This window comes from Oryx dammah, unplaced genomic scaffold (assembly GCF_014754425.2).
Source record: "Oryx dammah isolate SB20612 unplaced genomic scaffold, SCBI_Odam_1.1 HiC_scaffold_17, whole genome shotgun sequence".
NCBI classification, from domain to species: Eukaryota; Metazoa; Chordata; class Mammalia; order Artiodactyla; family Bovidae; genus Oryx; species Oryx dammah.
This window is the reverse complement of record NW_024070201.1, coordinates 71133015-71152283: the sequence shown is the minus strand read 5'-3', so window position 1 is coordinate 71152283 and position 19269 is coordinate 71133015. Positions and strand designations below refer to the sequence as shown.

At 41.6% G+C, this 19269-nt stretch overlaps 1 protein-coding gene across 2 annotated transcripts in view; it reads right to left on the bottom strand.

Moving 5' to 3' along the window:
- TTC17 (tetratricopeptide repeat domain 17) overlaps positions 1-19269 on the bottom strand; it is a 123547-nt gene that overhangs the window by 24681 nt on the left and 79597 nt on the right. For both annotated transcript variants that reach the window (XM_040259038.1, XM_040259039.1), the window contains 5 exons: positions 15915-16174; positions 15235-15391; positions 10036-10156; positions 7785-7944; positions 6768-6851 (listed from right to left, as the gene is read on the bottom strand). In XM_040259038.1, coding sequence (XP_040114972.1) covers positions 6768-6851; positions 7785-7944; positions 10036-10156; positions 15235-15391; positions 15915-16174 — 782 coding nt within the window. The remainder of the gene's footprint in view (positions 1-6767; positions 6852-7784; positions 7945-10035; positions 10157-15234; positions 15392-15914; positions 16175-19269) is intronic.

The window sequence follows — 19269 nt, the reverse complement described above, 5'->3', positions numbered from 1 at the left end:
TGGTTCTTACATGGAACTTGAGACTTCCAGGCTAGGATGGCTCCTACACTCACCTATGTGGTCCTGAGCCCTTATCCCTGAGCTGTCAGCTGGGGGGTTGGAGTAGAGAACAGTCCCCAGGACTGCTGTCAGAAAGCTATGGGAACTCTCGGAGAAATACATGAAAAGCTACCCTGCTGGCTTGCTATGTGTTCTGTATTCTCCAGAGTGAAAGCAAGACAACTGCTCTACTGGGTTGTGCGAAATATGAAATATCTGTCGAGCTTCAAACCAGAGGCAGTGTGCACTGCAGAGTGGTAGCATCAATGAAACATGCCATGGGCGGAGTTCCTCATGCTGGCCCCCGGCATAACTCCACCCATGGCAGAAACAGACTTTCATATCCTTGGTTCAATGGCCAGAGCACCATGAAACAAATGGAATGGGGAGGGAGATGCTGGTAAGCCTCAGTGGGGGCTAACCTTCTCAGAGTCTGATGGCAAAGGCTTGGCACTGTGACAGGGGATGAATCTGCCCCTTGTAGGAATGGATGAAAGCTGGAGACAAACTTATGGTGAGAGAAAACGTCCCACTTTCCAAGAAATGCCTGGTGGAAAATGGGCTGACTGGCAAGAATCATATTCCCGTGGTGTAGCTGATGCATCTGAGCCAAAGGCGGCACTGATGCCTGTCAAGGGGTGGGCAGGAGACAAGCACTCAAGGCTGCATGTTTGTGACTAGGTCTGGATCAGACAAGGGGGTGGAGCAGCGTGGCTCTGACCCAAGTTGGGTTGGCTGAGGATCCAACCAGCACAAAGTAGTGCTCACAAGCCACCATGTAAAGAACTGGGGCACAAAAATGGGAGACTACCTCTGCACCAGCTCACAAGGTCAAACAGGACGATGTGGCAACCTGGCAAACAAACTGGCTGCAACGGCAATGGCGGCAGCGTGCTGTGCATCTGGCATCATAGGCGAGACCTCGACAGAGGCTACCACATGAGAGTAACCTCGGCTGCAAGCTGGGCAGCTTTTTGAGGGCTCTGAAAGTGCATAATGATTGAACCCTAAAATGGAGTCTGATCAATGTCATCTGCTGACACTTACTGATAATTATGGTAATGCAAACGAAAAGCTCTCTAAAGAGAGAACTACAGATGGGGTTTTCAAGAAATAATAAAGGACAATGACTAAGTGTTTTAAAAGTTGAAGCAGAGAGGGTATGGAGATCCTTGTTCTTTTGTGAAAGGTAAATGGGAAAAAGGTGCTTTTGCTTTGTTATCACTGCCATTTTCTAAGTGTGATCCTCTGATCGGCAACATCACCCAGAATCACCTGGGAATTTATGAGAAATGTAAATTATCAAGCCCAACCCTAGACTTACTAAATCAGTAAGTGAAGTCATAGAAGCCTAGCAATATCTTTTAACAAGTCCTCCAGGTGACTGTGGTCTAAAGTCTAAGATCTACTGTGCTAAAAAGTTAATAAGGTCATAGTTGGTCTGTGAGCCTATAATGAAATCTCATGTTGGATTTACCTTCTAGCCCTATTTCTCTCAGGACCTAATAAAGGAGAAATGTTAGCTGTCACCAGACAAGACAGCTTACAGTAAAAATGACCTTGGTAAACTGTAACTGGACTGGTGAGACTGGAAAAAACTGGAGGCAGAAATGGCAACCCGCTCCAGTATTCTTGCCTGGGAAATCCCATGGACAAAGGAGCCTGGTGAGTTACAGTCCATGGAGTCACAAAGAGTTGGACACAACTGAGTGACTGCACATGCATATGTGTGCACGTTCCCAACAGCCTTATCAGCTTATCACAGGGTTCTAATCTTTGAATGAAGATCAAACGGCCCATGACCTTCAGCCAGATTATGCATACTGGGAAAGGCATCATTTAAAGGACTGTGTCTATCCCAGAGAAAAGGACCATTACCAGGCGCTCTTAACTAGCTCGTGCACAGGGAAACGAAAGCACTTGTCTCTTGAATTCATGTTTCTCACTTAAGAAGAGTCTCTGCTCTGAACTGGTCTAGAGTTAAGGACTGCTGACCCCAAATGCAAACGCACACTAGGATGAGGAGACAACAGCAATGGTAGGCAGCTGACCCAACCATCTGGACCTGTAAGATCAATCCCACTAAAAGAACTGTTTACCAAATGTGTGTCTCTCTAGCAACACTGAAAGTTATTGTTTTACTTCTAACCATACTGTTGCCCTCAATGTTTAGGATGCTAAGAAAACTCTCAAATGAAGTCGTGACTGAGAATTGTGAATTATCTTAACCACTTGTGACATGTTTCACCGCAGTCTACTGCAAGAATTTTATAAAGTTTTAAAATAAAGTTGTAATTCAGTATAATTGGTAAAATGTATAGCCTATAGATACTTTTCCATTAGAAAAAAGAAAAAGACTGGGAAAAACTCTAAGCACCTGGTAGAAAGCCACCGCTGGGAGCCTCTAGGTACCATGGTTCTTGTGGCTAACTGTGTCCCTTTCTATTGCTCTGTGCATGTGGGGCTATTACAAAAGATACTGGTTCTCATATGGAACCTAGAGCATTTAAGTCAGGGTAGTCCTCACTTTTAACCATTTGACTTGTTTCCTCGTACCTGAACAGTCACTTGGCAGGAAAGATGGGTGGGCAGAGAATGGCCCTGGCCTAATGCGTGCCTATTCTGGAGGTACGAGCCTACTGGCGCTGTGGTGTCCTGGCCCCCGATCCTCGAGTGAAGCCCACGCCAAGTGAGGTCAGTCACCCGAGAATGAAATGTCTAACTGGATCTGAGACCATCTACAGTGGTCAGTGTAATTCCTTTCTGCCTTTCGTATTGCTGTTGCTATGAACTGTAACCTCAGAAGACAGTACTGTTATTATTTTGTATCAACATACTTATTTACATATACCTTAATATTTACTCTTGCTGTTGTTTTCTTTGCTTTTTTCTGAGTTTCTAACTGGAATAGTTTTCCTTCTGTCTGGAAGAAATCCCTTAAGGATTTTTAATGCCAGTCTGCTGATAACATGTATCTTTCAGTTTCTGGTGGTCTAAAACCTTTATCTAAACTTCATTTTAAAAAAATCAAGGTATAATATAAATGGAAATGCTCAGACCTTAGGTATAACATTCAGTTTTGACTATTACTTAAAGACGCAGAAAACATTAAACACTCCAGAATGTTCTTTCAAGCTGCTTCCCAATCAACCCCTTCCCCTGACAAAGCAATTCACTCTTCTGATTTCTACCACCCGAGGTTAATTTTGCCTGTTCTAGGATTTCGTACAGTTGGGATCATACACTATACATTTTTTTGTGTCCAGTGACTTAATAGCACAATATTTCTGAGATTCATCAATATGGATACAGGATCTTTCCTGTAGAATAGTATCCACTGTATAAATATAACACTGATTATCTATTCTCTTATTGATGGGTGTCTGTTTCCAGGGTTTGGGCTGTTATAAATAAATCTGCTGTGAACATTTTTTAACAAGTATTTTGTGGACATAGTTTTCATGGGGTTTCTCTGGTGGCTCAGACAGTAAAGAATACACCTGCAGTGGAGGAGACCCAGGTTCAGTCTCTGGGTCAGGAAGATCCCCTGGAGAATGGAATGGCTACTCCCTCCAGTACTCCTGCCTGGAGAATCAGAGGAGCATGGACTTGCAAAGAGTCGGACATGACTGAGTGACTAACACTTTCACTTTTGATTAAGTACCAGGCAGTAAAATACTGGATCATATATGCTTAGCTTTTTAATAAGCTATCAGACTGTCTTCCAAATAGCTGTACTCTTTTATATTCTCACTAGCAATGTATCAGAGTTCTGGTTGCTCCATATCATCTCAAATTATCAATTTTTTCATTTTAGCCCTTCTAACTGTTTCTTGCTTCAAACTTTAAAAAAAAAAATAAGTATAGCTGTATCTGCTGTCCTTTTTTATTGTTTGTATGACGTATTTTTCATCTTTGTATTTTCAGCCTTTCTGTGTCCTAATATTTGAAGAGTTTCTCTTATAAGCAGCATATAGTTGGATTTAAAAAAATCCATTCCATACAAAATGCTTTAATGATAAATCTTTTCTGAAGCTAACTAATGATATACTTATCTATTATTTTACTATCTGTGGTCTATTTTTATGTACTTTTTACCTTTCTTAATTTTCTTTGGATTAATCAAATGTTTTACATTATTTCATTCTCCTTCCACTGAATTACATTTTAAAACCAGTTTTAGTAGTTAGCTTGGAACTTAAAACACACATTCTTATTACAGTCCAACGCAAACTTTCTTTTATGACTTGGCCGATACCAATTAAAACTTAGAACTTTTAGACTCCATTTATTTCTCTGCCATCGTTTATGTTATTGTTACCATGAATTTTGGTTATATATAAAGGTGAAGCTCCTCAGGGCAGTGTAGTTATCATTTTGTACAATTAGTCTTCATTTATATTTTCTTTCTAGTGTCCTTTTCCTCTGGCATGCCCATGTTTCTGTCTGGGATCATTTTTCTGAAGAACTCCCTTTAATTTTTATTTCAGTGCAAGCCTACTGGTGCCAAGGTCTCTGAATTTTTATTGAACACCTATCTATTTCATTTTAATTTCTAAAGAATATTTTTGCTGGAAAAGAATTCTAGGTTTGCAGTTTTCTTTTTTAGTACCTTAAAGATGTCATTGCATTGGCTGCTAGTTTTTATCATTTCCACTGAGACGCTGCCGGTTTTATTGTTGCTCCTTTTGAAAGGCACTGTGGTGGATTAAAGATCCACCATTAAAGATGGACTATAGTCTTTGCACTACCAGCAGGTGAAGGATATCTCCCTTGCCCTGAGACTTGCTTTGACAGATGGAACTCGTAGAGGCGCTGCTGTTCCAGCTCTCTGCATGGGTTCTGAAAGGCCTGGATGCTTTTGCTCTCAGTCTCTTGGAGCCCTGAGACACCAGGTAAAAAGGTCCAGCTTCTCTGCTGGAGAGTCTGCTTGGAGAGAGACAATATATAGCTGTGTCTCATCTATTCCAATCACTCCAGATTTCTTTGGTGGTCAGCCCCAGTTGAGACTCCATATGTTTGTAGTTGCATGGATGATTCCAAGTCAGATCAGAAGGAAGTCCAGCTCAGGTTTCAGGGTCTTGAGCAAATAATAGTTTTGTTTTAAGCCACTCAATTCTGGCCTAATTTATTAAGCAAAAAAGATAACTGAAAACAGTATCTGGTATCAAGAACAGACTGCTGCCATAATAGAAACTTAGAGCCATGCTGACAGTACTCTGGGGAATGGGTTGAGGGTACTGCTGAAGGAACAGCAACAAGACGATTAATGCAGGTTGGAAGAGCACTGAGGAAACTGCTCCTGGAGGCTGGAGGAGAGGCATCATCATCTGTTGGCAAAACAAACAGGGAAGCTCTATCTGGACTATAGGAAAATACCTAAGGATGTTGTGGATCTGGCTAGGGAGGCTTTGAGGAAGAATGCTGAAAGTGACAAATGGTTTTTTAAACGTCACCCATAATAAAGCATTAAAAGAGAACTAAACAAGGAACTGCACAGTTTCCAAGCAGAATTTAGAGAAAATGCTTCCAAACTGGGACTTGCAAGGTTAGAAAATGAAACTTCCTCATCTCAATTACCAGCTTCTCCAGTCAGCACAAGGTTTTGACAAAAAAAAAAAAAAATCAAATCCAGATGCTACCAGTAAAACTACGGCCTCAGGATCAAGATCACATCAAAAACGCAGCAGTAAGACCCTCTGTTACTCCACCTCAGAAAGATCTGCATCTTGAGTTAAGTCTCATGGGCTGTCAGACAAAAGGCATCTAAGAATCTTAAAGGTATTGTCCAGGACTCATGTTTGAAGCAGACGGGGCCTTCTTGAAGAGATCTGTGGGCGTGGCTTTTGCCTCTTGGAATGGCTTGTAATCTGAAAGTCCACAAAGTTTTACAAAGTTGTGCCAAGGATACTCAGGCAGCAGGCTGAGGAAGTGCTTTAGCTGCAAATACAGGACACTTCTAAGGAAAAGGAAAGGCAGCCTCGAGAGAGAGAGAAGAGCTGAGAAACAGAACAGGAAGCTAACCCCAGGGAACCAAAACAGGCCCTAATCAAGGACTATTTCCTACCCTGGAATTGGGGGAACTGGTGACAACCGGCCATGTGAATTTCAGAACTGCCATGCAACAGTGATGGCCGTGGGCATTTCCTCTCCTTTAAACGGACGTGATTACCCTTCCCTACCATACTGCCACGGTCATACTGGAAGCTGAGTAGACTCTTTTAATCACTGTTATATTACCTCTTCAATATCATATAATAAGTGGACAGATTATTAACCATAAAGTAAGAAAACAAAGTTTTGCAAATATCCTGTTTCATGACTTCAGAAAAAAGATATTTCAAGATATGGTTCCCACTCACGATCCAAACTACCAAATATTCTTTATTCACCAGAAGATGAAACTTTGACTTATTTCTCATACCTGGATTCCAAAGTTCTTAGTAGCATCACCTGAATCTATCCATGGTAGACTAAAAATGAAAAAACTGACCACATAAATTTAAGCACAGAAAGTAAACAAAGCAGCAAAAAAGAATAGTAACCACGTAATGGAAAAAGTCACAGAAAAATGATTAAAATATTCTGTGTGGGGTTATTTCACGTCATCCTTTTAGTTACCAAGTGCTAAATAACTAACCAAAGAGGTTAGGGCCACTTAATGGCAAATAATCTGGAAAAGTTAGGAAGTGGGTAACAGTTTATAGCTTTCCTACAGAGTGACTTACCTTTTCCAAAACTTTGGCAATTCGGGTGCCAATTTGTTCAAGTGACTGTTGTGGATATTGGTCTTTGCCAAGATTCTGCAATACCTGGTTCAGGGAGGGAGATGACAGATTAGAGGAATGACAATGAGGCGAGGTCTGACGACGCTGCTGACACCGAGCTGGGCACTGTGCCGTGGGTGCAGACTGTATCTGGGGGCGCCTGCTGTGGTCCTGTTGGTAAGGCATTTTGTGGAAGACACATTGAAGGCCATTACCTTTCCCTCAGCCCTCTCTCGCTTAACAAAGGTTATAGGCAAGTAAAACACATTCGTTATAGCATTACAAAAAGTAGTATATAAAGGAAACAAAAAGCGCTTGTAATTGTATCACCCAGACACAACCACTGTTAGGATCGCTTATGTATCTTTCAGATATTTTTCTATGTACCCTATGTATCATTACTCTCACAGACTGCATACTATGGGATCACACTGCAAACTATCACCTACATTTTCACACAATATAGTCAAAAAATTTCACATCAATAACTATTTTTCTCATACATCTTTCTTAATGGCTCTTATTGTATACTAGCTTATATCTACACCGAAACTTATTTAACACATCTTCTACTGCTGGATATTTGTGGCATGTTTTCTGATTATTCTTCTACGTACACTCTTTGCTAGATATATGCTGGGTCTGCCCTCCTTCCCTCCCTTCTTAAGAATGTCAACAGGAGAATTAACTGTCCCAAATATTTCTCACAAAGAGCCTCCGTCCAGTGACAAGCAGAATGCAACCCATCTGGAGGAATGAATCAGAATTATAATTTTCTGGTCATTAAAAAAGCATACGTTCAGTCACAGGGCCTGAAAGAAATCAGGCTTTTCCTAAAGCCATCTAGACAACAGCCATCTGAAAAAGGCAAAAAAACCCTGGCCTGGCCACTTGCTCTTTCGCTATCAGCTGCATCATAACTGTAGGGCAAAAACTACAGACTGGCTGAATATAGCTCTGGCTGAACAGAGCACTCACCTCTGTTAACTGGCTCTCACCCGTGTAGTGTAGGCTGGCACGGTTGGACACCCCCTGCAAGTGGTCCAGGGTGTGCATGCTCGTGGGGAGATTGCCATTGCAAACAGGTTCCATCGCTGGCTGCTGTATTGGAGTGGCGAAGTCTATGTGTTCTGTGATGCTGAAAAATGGAGAGGACCACCTTAGCCGTAGAGAAGTTCAGTGGGTGGGGACAAAGTATTAATCATTTGCTGACCATAACTGCAATATACAAATAGAACTATCTGGAACCACAGAATCTCAAAATGGAAGCGATTTCCAGAGCTACTCAGTCTGGCCTCTCACTTTAAAGGGACAAGGACTCCAGTGCCTGGTACTGACTGACTGCTGACTGTGAGTAGAGGCTGTGCCCTCGGTCAGAGCAGCAGCGTTGGGATCTGAGTCCTGAGCTCAGTCTTTTCTCAAGCTACCTCCTTTCTACGCATCAAGGTGTCTGATTTCCTCGCTGCTGCTGGCCACTTTTTCTCACTGGGGAGGTTTTAAACCAGGTAGGTTTTCTTCTAGGATTTCTTTTCCAGGGTACAGATAGTAATAAATAACCAGAAGTGGTTCCTATCTTTCATTTTCCCTCTATGCAGAGGCATACTTGTCCCCACAGGAAAAGTTCCCTAAAGTTTAGACTGTAAATGTTACACAGATCCAGCTATTCATTGTATCCATGTATAAGATGTAAGCACTTCCCTTCATGGTTCCAAAGTGGTCATTTTCCTGCTATATACTGGCCAAATGTTTTACTCTATCATATATACTGATGTGGCAATTTGACACTGGCAAATTTTGCTTCTAGCTACTTAAAAAAGTTGACCATATATTAATATGCAAACATTCATTCATTATTTATTCAGAGTCTATCACATGTCAGATATCAAGAGTTATAATAATTAACAAAACATACCCAGTCCCCACTGTTATGATGCTGTCTTGTGATAGTTATTACAGATGGGATGAGTTATAAAAGATAAAAACACAGTAGTATCAGTTTCCTAGAGGGGGTGTACATTTCCTCTGTGCTGATGGAGGAGGGAGGTAGTTCGTGAAGGATTTCCTGAGGAGGAAAGATGTTAAGACCAGAAGGAGGAATAGGAATTAAGCAGGTAGGGAGAAGATGCTGAGAACACCACCACAGGCAAAGGCAGCACACGTGTGAAGGCCTGGCAGGAGGGAGAGCAGAGCTGAAGGTGGAAAGACACGTGGGGAGCAATCATGAAGGGCTCTGTGGGCCACTGTAAACAGCAATATTTACATGTTGTTAGAGCAGTTTAAGAATTATTTGACTTCTATCTGAGGAACAATTCTGAGTACTATGGAGAGAATGGATTGAGGAGATGCAAGAATGAATAAAGCAGCAACAGGGATGAAGAAAAGCAAGTAGTTTTGAAAAATACTCAAAGGGTATAAAAGTGACAAGAACTGGTAACAGACTGGATTGGAGGGGTAAGGGTAACTCCTAGGTTTCTGGCCTAAGCACTTCTGGGAGCTATTTACTAAGAGCAAGAAATAGAAAACAAACAGAACAAAGATTTTTTTGGGGGAAAGGAGAATGGACAAGAAAATGGTGAGTTTAGTTTTCCTGAGCTTGAAGTACTGGAGAGAGATCTAGGAAGGGAGGCCAACTGGAGAGACGACTTAAGGGATATGAAGAAAGGTCTAGTCTGGAAATTCAGATTTGGGAGTTGTTAACATATCAGTGACAGACGTTTTGGACTCTGACTAGGAATGATTTTAAAATAGGGTTTAGTGGTAAATCTTAGGGAACTGCAATGCTTAAAAAGTAAAAAAAAAAAGGGGGGGGGGCGGGGAACAAAAGAGAATGAGCATCCAGGGAGGACAAAGCAGTTATCAGAGAGGCCACCCGGCCTGCTTGTGTCCTGGTAGGTGCTCACAGATGTGGATTTGCTCTGACTCCCTTTTCAAGCACACGATGCCAGTGAGGTTTGGTGTTTTAATGGAGAACGCTAGTCTTTAATTTAAACTACGTCCTCTGTGACTGGATCGATGGAACGCAGGGGAGCAGGCACAGAGAGGAGGGCACCCAGACCGTGTCGGGGCCACGAGCTGAGTCCATCCCAGGCATCCTCTGAACCACCAACCCCAGGAAGGATGACTCTGTGGCAGCTGCTGACAAAGAAGGGCATCCCTAAAGTCAGCCGGGGCCCAGTGGGATCACTGGTACACAGATGCCACGAAAGAGGGAGAGCTTTAAGATACTCACTCAATGTTTTTTGAAGAAACTGCAAGCCAGGTACTCACGATGGCTGTCAGCTCTACCCAGCGGAGCTTCAGGCACTCGTCCGGGCTGGGCCACCCCAGACTCTGGTAGTCACGCTTTTTTCCTGGAAGGAAAGTACATCATCTGTCAACACAATGGCAAGGACCCAAAGACACATATAGTGTCTTATGTCCTGGTGGTTACTTCACTCAGACTGGTGTATCGGAGGTGCCAGTCATCCTTCTAGTCTAGAATTTCTACCACTTACAGAACTAACAAAAGTCTTTGTCATTCACAGTGATGGGAGTAACTGTCATCATTGAGGAAAGCCTTGTTTTCAAAGATGAGATGATGAAGTAAAAATGAATGAGTCCTTCACTGGATTTAAGACTGAGCTGAGGGTTAAAATACTCTTCAGTGTTAACATTTTACCAAACTTAATTTTCACCTTTCTGCATTTTGATTCTATAAAGACAGCTCTAGGTCAGGAGAAGCCGACGTGTCTAATGCAGGCTTCTTAACCTGGCACTACTGATACTGTGAGCGTTGCCCTGGGCCCTGGAGGACGTCTCACAGCGTCCCTAGCCTCTCCACAACAGACGTCAGCAGGACCTTCCCTGAGGTGTGACAACCAAAAGTGTCTCCAGATACCATCAAGTGTTCCCTGGGAGGGCAAAGCCACTCCTGGCAGAGAACCCCTGTTGTAAAGAAGGGCAGTACAATACAGAATAATGATGACAACGAAAGGTGATCACTTATTTCCAGTGCACTTATTGTGTTGTGTGTTCAGGTCCTGTGCTAAATGCTTTTCATCTGTAACCTCAGGAGGCAGGTTTTAATCCTTGTTTCTTGAATGAGAAAATGGAGGCTCAAGGGAAATCAAGTGACCTGCCCAAGGTCACCCAGCTACTAGGGGGCAGCACCATGATTCAGATCCAGGTCTGTTTGACTATAACGTGCACGCTACCACCAGTCATGCTATTTAAAGCTTTCCTGGGCCTTTAAGGCTCTGTTTCCTGATACCCTTCAAAGGAACCACCTTTTGGATGTAGGCATTTTACTTAGATAAACCCCCAAGAAAAAAGCAGATCTAAGTCTTATCTGGGAAGGATTCTTCTGAAGAAATTCCAATGGAATGGATAGGAAGGAGAACTTTGGTAATGTATAGCTCTTTTTATACTGTAGGACTTTACCAACAATAGAAAACTTTTAAGACAGAGGCAGGGCTTTAGATATAGATTTTAATAAAAGAGAAAAAAAAAGTTTAGAAGAGTTTCAAATGAACCCTGTTTAAATAAATAACGAGAATTAAACCATAACTTTCACAATACAACTTATTTTTCCTTTCTGTTTAAGAAATTTGCTTGGAAAATATTTTGCTGTTGTTCAGTTATGTTCGACTCTGCAGCCCCATGGACTGCAGCACGCCAGGTTTCCCTGTCCTTCACCATCTCCCGGAGCTTGCTCAAACTCATGTCCATTGAGTCAGTGATGCCATATTTATTGAGCAGCTATTATATGGGACTGGGAACTGTATTAAGACACTAGGGATACAGAGAGGAACAATAAAAGGGCCTGCCCTTGAGCGCACAGTCTAGTGAATAAGGCAAACATAAATTATTAGAACACAACAGGGTAAGTGCCACAGTGAAGGCAGAGAGCAGCTGTACAGAGGAGAAAGAAACTGATGCTGCCTGAAGGGGCAAGGAAGAGATGGCACTGGAGTTTGAAGTTTAAGGATGAGTGACATCTTAGCACCACGGAGGTGGCAGAAGTACATCCTAGGTGGAGGGAAGAGCATGTGCAAAGACAAGGAGGTAAAACAAGAGCATGACTGGTTCAGGTAACGGGGCTGAAGGGGAGACAGAGGCCGGGTTGTAAATGGTCTTGTGTGCCACCCTAGGAAGTGTGGTCTTTATGCTGCAGGCCCTGGGGAGCCTTTAAGCCCATCTCTCACCACACTGTTTGCAAGGATGTCAAAAGATATTCTGCTAAGTGCTTTGCTTAAATCCAGTTACATTATGTATATGGCACTTCCCTGGTCTTCTAGTCTAGCAGACCTCACCAAAGTGGGAAATGAAGTCAATTATGCATTATCAGTTTTATTAATTCTTAGAAGATCAACAATAACCCTTAATCTCTGAGACTCTTCCCCCATGGGCTCACAAAGGACTAGTTTAATAATTTGCTTTACTACCATATCAGGATTTATCACAAATCTTATCACTTGGCAGTGGACAGAATCTATAGTTGGTTGAAAACTGGGATACTGAACCTCTGCAGTCTTCTCTTACCTCTTCCACGCTATAGAACTTTGGACATGAGTGAAAGTAAATAGTTTTATGATCTTATTTGCAAGTATATTCAGTGCCCTACCCAACACCACCTATTTGAATCCACTTGAAACTGCCTAAGTGCTCTCCTATCCTCTCAACCATACTGAGCTTTAATTTTCACTTTTACAAGAAATTTTTAGTTTTTGTTTGTAAAAGTAGTATAGGCTTATTTTAAGAAAATTTAAAAACGGAAAAAAAAAACATAGAAAATGAAAATCACCTGTAGCCCTATTAGCACCCAGAGATGACCATTTATGACGTTTTTAGTGTAAAACTGAGGTATCTTCAATATATGCTCCTTTATAAAGTGCTTTTGTTCACCTGCTAAATTACAGACATCTTGGCTGCACAGTCCAGGGCGGGAACACGCTGTAGTTTAGGCAACTGTCATCATTCAGGTATTTTCCAGATTTTTATGATGATAAGCAGTGTGATGATCAGTATCTTTTATATGTGTATCTGTTGTTCTTATAAGATTCAGTTCAGTCGCTCAGTTGTGTCCGACTCTGTGTCCCCATGAATCGCAGCATGCCAGGCCTCCCTGTCTATCACCAACTCCCAGAGTTCACTCAAACTCATATCCATTGAGTCGGTGATGCCACCCAGCCATCTCATCTTCTGTCATCCCCTTCTACTCCTGCCCCAACCCCTCCCAGCATCAGTCTTTTCCAATGAGTCAACTCTTCTCATGAGGTGGCCAAAGTACTGGAGTTTCAGCTTTAGCATCATTCCTTCCAAAGAACACCCAGGATCTCCTTCAGAATGGACTGGTTGGATCTCCTTGCAGTCCAAGGGACTCTCAAGAGTCTTCTCCAACACCACAGTTCAAAAGCATCAATTCTTCAGCGCTCAGCTTTCTTCACAGTCCAACTCTCACATCCATACGTGACCACTGGAAAAACCATAGCCTTGACTAGACAGACCTTAGTTGGCAAAGTAATGTCTCTGCTTTTGAATATGCTTAGAAGATTATTTAGGGTAAATTACCAGAAGTAGAACTGTTGGTATATTTAAAAATTTTCTGATGTATCTAGTCAAACTATCCCAAAATTCATTTTATTAAATCTCACTGTGTATTACACAAAGACAATCTGACAAGCAGAAATGGCATGTTACATTTTACGTCTGCATTTCCTTGACTGCTCGAGAGGCTAAACATTTAAACCATTGGAACGGCCGTGTGTGTGTACGTGTGTGAGTATGTTGTGTGTATTTGGTGAACTGCCTATGTACTGTGCACATATTTTACTGAAATGCTGTATTTTTTTCCATCGATTTGGAGGCACTCTTTAAATGACACTGATATCCTTTGCTTATCATGTATTCTGTAAAAATATATAAATATTCTGCAAAAAATACTGTTTCAATTCTTTGTCTATTTTGTAGTGTTTTCTGATGCCAGAATTACTTTTTTTTCTCTGTGCTTTAGAAAGTCCTTTTTCACCTTAAAAGCATATAACTATCCATTAAAATTTTCCTCTTTAATGTATTTATTACATTTACTATTTAAACCATTGGAAGTTTCACTGCTATAATGACTGATGTTTTATAGTTTGAGTATCTTTTTCCTTGCTACTGCACATAGGCTTATTAGAGCAAGTGCCACTTTCTTCCCATAATCTGCTAACACATGCTATCTTCCTTAAACAGTAAAACTACTTTATATTTCAACTCCAGTCAAGCCAAAGTGTCCTTTTTGGTGTCCTTAGTATTTTTGTCAAGTCACAGATCATTCTGAGATTTAGCTAAGATTACCTCATCCCTTATATTTTATTATGTGTTCTCTGCTTTCAGCTTTCACTGCTGCTGCTGCTGCTGCTGCTGCTGCTGCTGCTAAGTCGCTTCAGTCGTGTCCGACTCTGTGAGACCCCATAGATGGCAGCCCACTAGGCTCCCCCATCCCTGGGATTCTCTGTAGTGGGTTGCCATTTCCTTCTCCAATGCATGAAAGTAAAAAGTGAAAGTGAAGTCGCTCAGTTGTGTCCGACTTCACGACCCCATGGACTGCAGCCTACCAGGCTTCTCCATCCTTGGGATTTTCCAGGCAAGAGTACTGGAGTGGGATGCCATTGCCTTCTCCGCAGTTTTGGCAAATACAATTTAAATTAGACACATTTTCATGAAGTTATCTTGAATTGTCAAATCTAATACAGTGAAAATATCCTTTTAAAAAAGGAGAAAAAAAATTAAAGAGGAGAATTTTTTTTTTTTAAAGAAATTCTATCACCACCGTTTCACTGCTGGAAAAGAAAGTCAACTGTACTCACGGCAATGGCCCTGAACCTGGAGCCCAAAGACAGACTTTGGGATAACTATGAACCCTGTAAGTACAGGCCACATTTTGATGTAAATGTATTTTTTTTTTTCCTGGGGAGTAGTTCCAAAGCATTATCTAATACTTAAAGAGCTATCTAACACATAAAAAATTACTAGATAGTAATTATCAAACCCTATGTGTTCAGCTCATTTAAAGTACTTTACATGTATAACCTTATAGAATACACACAACCACTCTGTAAGATAGATGCAATTATCCCCATTTTATAGACAAGAAAAATGAGGCAAAGGAACTAAATGGCAAAACTGGTGTCTGAACCCAAGGAGTCTGTCTCGAACCCACAGTTTATATATTAAACTAAGCTGTCAAGTTAAGAAATTAAATAGAGTATTTAAGTTCAAGATGGTAAGAACATAAGCCAAATAAATGTTTAAAACAAACTTTTTATACCAATGACTAGCTTCCTGTTCAGTTGGCTCAATTACCTTTTCATGTGATCTACGTCTGCAGTCATGAACACACCCTTTGTGAGAACTGAAACAGTGAAATCTGAAAGAAGAAACTGGCATACTGAACATTCCAATCTACCTTGTGGCCCGGGAGATGCCACCTTTGGGCCAGTGATCTCCAGGTTTCCTTGGTTACGATGTACATTTTCTGTTTGACTTGATTCTACCTTTTTCCCTGAAGTTTTCTTATTATGATCTCCTTTGGGTTTCTTTACACGTTTGACCTGGAATGTGATCTGGGAAATGAAAACATGTTAGGGACAAATGAGATCAATTTTCATGTCTGCCTGTGGCTGTGAGTATTGGTGGCTTTAAGAATAACCAGTCCCAACACAATATTGTAAAGCAATTATCCTCCAATTAAAAAACAAAAATAACAACCAGTCCTGTGCAAGAGTTAAGTTCTTTCCTTCAGTTTAATTCTTAAAGGTCTAGATGAAAAATGCTTAGTGAAATAAACAAAATAACCTAGCCTTACAGGATACAGAGGAAACTAAAACCTAAGATGTTTGAACTGGGCTGTTCCAAGCCTGCAGGCTTTGGGCGTGGCTTCACACCCATTTCCTCTAGAAGCCAACCCTCCCTAAGGCACATGAAATGCTTTCAGCAGTACAATTCTCATGTGAAGGCTGACTAGGGCATGGAGCCAAGTGCCACACACCCAACAGATCACACTTGGCAAATTAGGAGCACTGCCCCCTACCCACTCTCAAGGACCTGGGCTACAAATTGGTAAGGACTGAGTTGGCAAACTCTTACCCATTCTGTCGCTTCATCATCTTCACTTCTGCAGTCTCCATAGCAAGAACTTCTGGCTACTCCATCCTGGGGGCCTTTCTTCAGTACCCGTATGCCCTGCAAGTCCAGACGCCGTCCCTTCATCTCCAGTGCTCCTCCAAAGCCTTCCAGGGGCCATGCCTGTTGAAATTCATCCACCAAGGCCAATATCTCTTCTGACATTTTTGTTTCATCTGAATTCTCCATCTCATCAGAACCATTGCTTTCCTCAACCACTGTACCTGAAATTCAAGTGCAAGCATGCTGTTACAAGTTACACAGTCATTCAAGTACTTGAGTGACTCCAACCTTGCTTTCTGAGAAAAGTTTCGGCTCTGCTTAGAGGCACTTCTGTAGTCCATCTTCATAAAAATACCATTCAACATCTTCAGAATTCATAATATATCATTTTTGTCATCCAGCTTTTATAAAAAACTGGATTGAGAACAATGGCAGAAGCTAGATGGTAGGCAGTCACAGATTGTCACTAGTGAGCATGAAGAGGGCTATTTTATGTGTATTTTGGGGGAGGGGGGAAAGGCCAACTTGCTCTAGATATAAGACATAGATGGTAAAGATGAAGTTTATTATGATGTATTATTTAATATATAGGATTCTTCAAGCTTTATTCAAATGGCATATGAAATATAGTTGTTAAGACCATACAGCCTAATTACCTTAACTGAACAATGATTTGTTTAGTGGAAAATTATCCTAATTCCACATGAAGGCTTTCATTTTCACTAATGGCTAATATAAGATCTAACAATTTGCTAGTGTAATTTTTCCCTAAAATGGTTATCAAGATATTTATTATATTGCTAATGTTTCTTATGTAAAGACTCCCATGGATGTTTCTCAGTGCAATGGCCTAGTAAAAATTCTCTCTCCTGAGCAGTCAGTATGTTTCCATTATTTTACACTGTAGGTTACACAACCTTACAAGCTCCCCTCTATGCCTAACTAGAAAGAAAGCTTAGGGCGAAATTAGTCTGAGTTTCTTAACAGAATGTTTTCCTTAAAAAAAAAAATTCTTTACTACTTAACTTTTGCTATTTTGAATAAATGGCTGAATCTTACACTGTGTTCTGTGACAGTTCTTTCTACTCCTTCTAAGAAGTATACAGGGTACAAAAACAAATAAAATGGAACGCTTCCTTCTATGATATGTGCCCAGTGGACGACCTGAGAGCTTGGGGTTGATGGCTCACAAATTGATAGTCTATGTTATGCCAGTACCCCAATAATCTTCAACTGGTAATCTGGCTTTTCAGTAATTTAGAACATGGTATTCATAAGGCCAAGGTTAGGAATCTCATAACGGTATCAACAGACCTGTAACCACAGTGAGTAACCCATCTCAGAAATGCAGTTTCAGTCTCTGAGAAGTCTGAGAAAGCAGCCTGATTCCCATTACTAAAAACAACTTAAAGCGCTGAGCGCTTCTCACAGAAGGTCTGCAGCGTCACTCAGCTCTCCAGTGGCATCTCTGTCTCCCATTCCACTTTCCGGAATAGAAAGTGGGAAAGTGGGCAGGGCTGTTGCCAAGCTGAGGAGTACCACTAGAAATCTGTCATTTCTTTCTTTGAAAAGCTATATGGCTCTTCCATTTGTTAACAAGTGACTACAAAATCTATTGCTATCCTTTCAAGTAACTTTGTTTTCTGAACCAATATGATAGTTTCTGTTGCTTAATATTAACGTTCTGAAACAAGTATAAAGTCAAACAGGGGTTGGCAAAGTCTTTTCCTTTAGGATATTTAGATAAGAATGGTTACTTCCCAAAATTATGCAGTCAGTAGTATAAATGTGGGGTTGACAAAGAGTTCTAAGTTTTAGTTTCTACCTTGTTTGCTCCTATATTCCAAATGTCCACAATTGCTCCTGGCACAGAGCAGGTGCGAACAGCTACAGAAACAATTAATGGGAACCCAGGAAACATTTGTTTTGTGGGTTCCTTGAGGATCTGCTGTTCCTGCTTTTGCCTTGTCCTGCTGGAAATTTGTCATGTGTTCAAGTACTGCCCACCTAGATGACAGGCAAGCAATGGAAAGGCAGGCATCATGTGTTTAGCATAGCGTCTGATACGCCATATGATTCACAAACCTCTCAGTACCTAAGCCAGGAAAGCAGCAGAAAAGGACTGCTATAGGGATTCCAGCAGGAACTTAATTAGAATTGCCCGGCAGCTGACTTGTAGCAACAGCGTTGTCTCCAAGTCTTCCTCATGTTATTTTAGCTTCCTCTCCTTCCTTCTCTGGCTACCATGGGATACCCTGCACCTGGTTCTGGGACAGAAAAGAACTTTTGATAGATTTGGCCATGACCAAGAATACAGGTTTAAAGAAAAGTGGCTTTTGGTCAAAGGAAGACAGCACATAAGTAATTCCCCAGTGCATAGTTAGAGCTGCAAATGGATGGAAGCCTTATTTCCACTCAAAAACTACTACTATTTAGAAAGTATTCATGTTGTTAAGTTGAAAATTTTCTGCAAGCCCAGGTCCCAAAGATTAATACTTCCCTATGCCCTTCAGTTCAGTTCAGTTCAGTTCAGTCGCTCAGTCGGGTCCGACTCTTTGAGACCCCATGAATCGCAGCACGCCAGGCCTCCCTGTGCATCACCAACTCCCGGAGTTCACTCAGACTCGCGTCCATCGAGTCTGTGATGCCATCCAGCCATCTCATCCTCGGTTGTCCCCTTCTCCTCCTGCCCCCAATCCCTCCCAGCATCAGAGTCTTTTCCAATGAGTCAACTCTTCACATGAGGTAGCCAAAGTACTGGAGCTTCAGCTTTAGCATCCTTCCAAAGAAATCCCAGGGCTGATCTCCTTCAGAATGGACTGGTTGGATCTCCTTGCAGTCCAAGGGACTCTCAAGAGTCTTCTCCAACACCACAGTTCAAAAGCATCAATTCTTCGGCACTCAGCCTTCTTCACAGTCCAACTCTCACATCCATACATGACTACTGGAAAAACCATAGCCTTGACTAGACGGACCTTAGTCGGCAAAGTAATGTCTCTGCTTTTGAATATACTATCTAGGTTGGTCATAACTTTTCTTCCAAGGAGTAAGCATCTTTTAATTTCATGGCTGCAGTCACCATCTGCAGTGATTTTGGAGCCCCCCAAAATAAAGTCTGACACTGTTTCCACTGTTTCCCCACCTATTTCCCATGGAGTGATGGGACAAGATGCCATGATCTTCGTTTTCTGAATGTTGAGCTTTAAGCCAACTTTTTCACTCTCCTCTTTTACTTTCATCAAGAGGCTTTTTAGCTCCTCTTCACTTTCTGCCATAAGGGTGGTGTCATCTGCATATCTGAGGTTCTTGATATTTC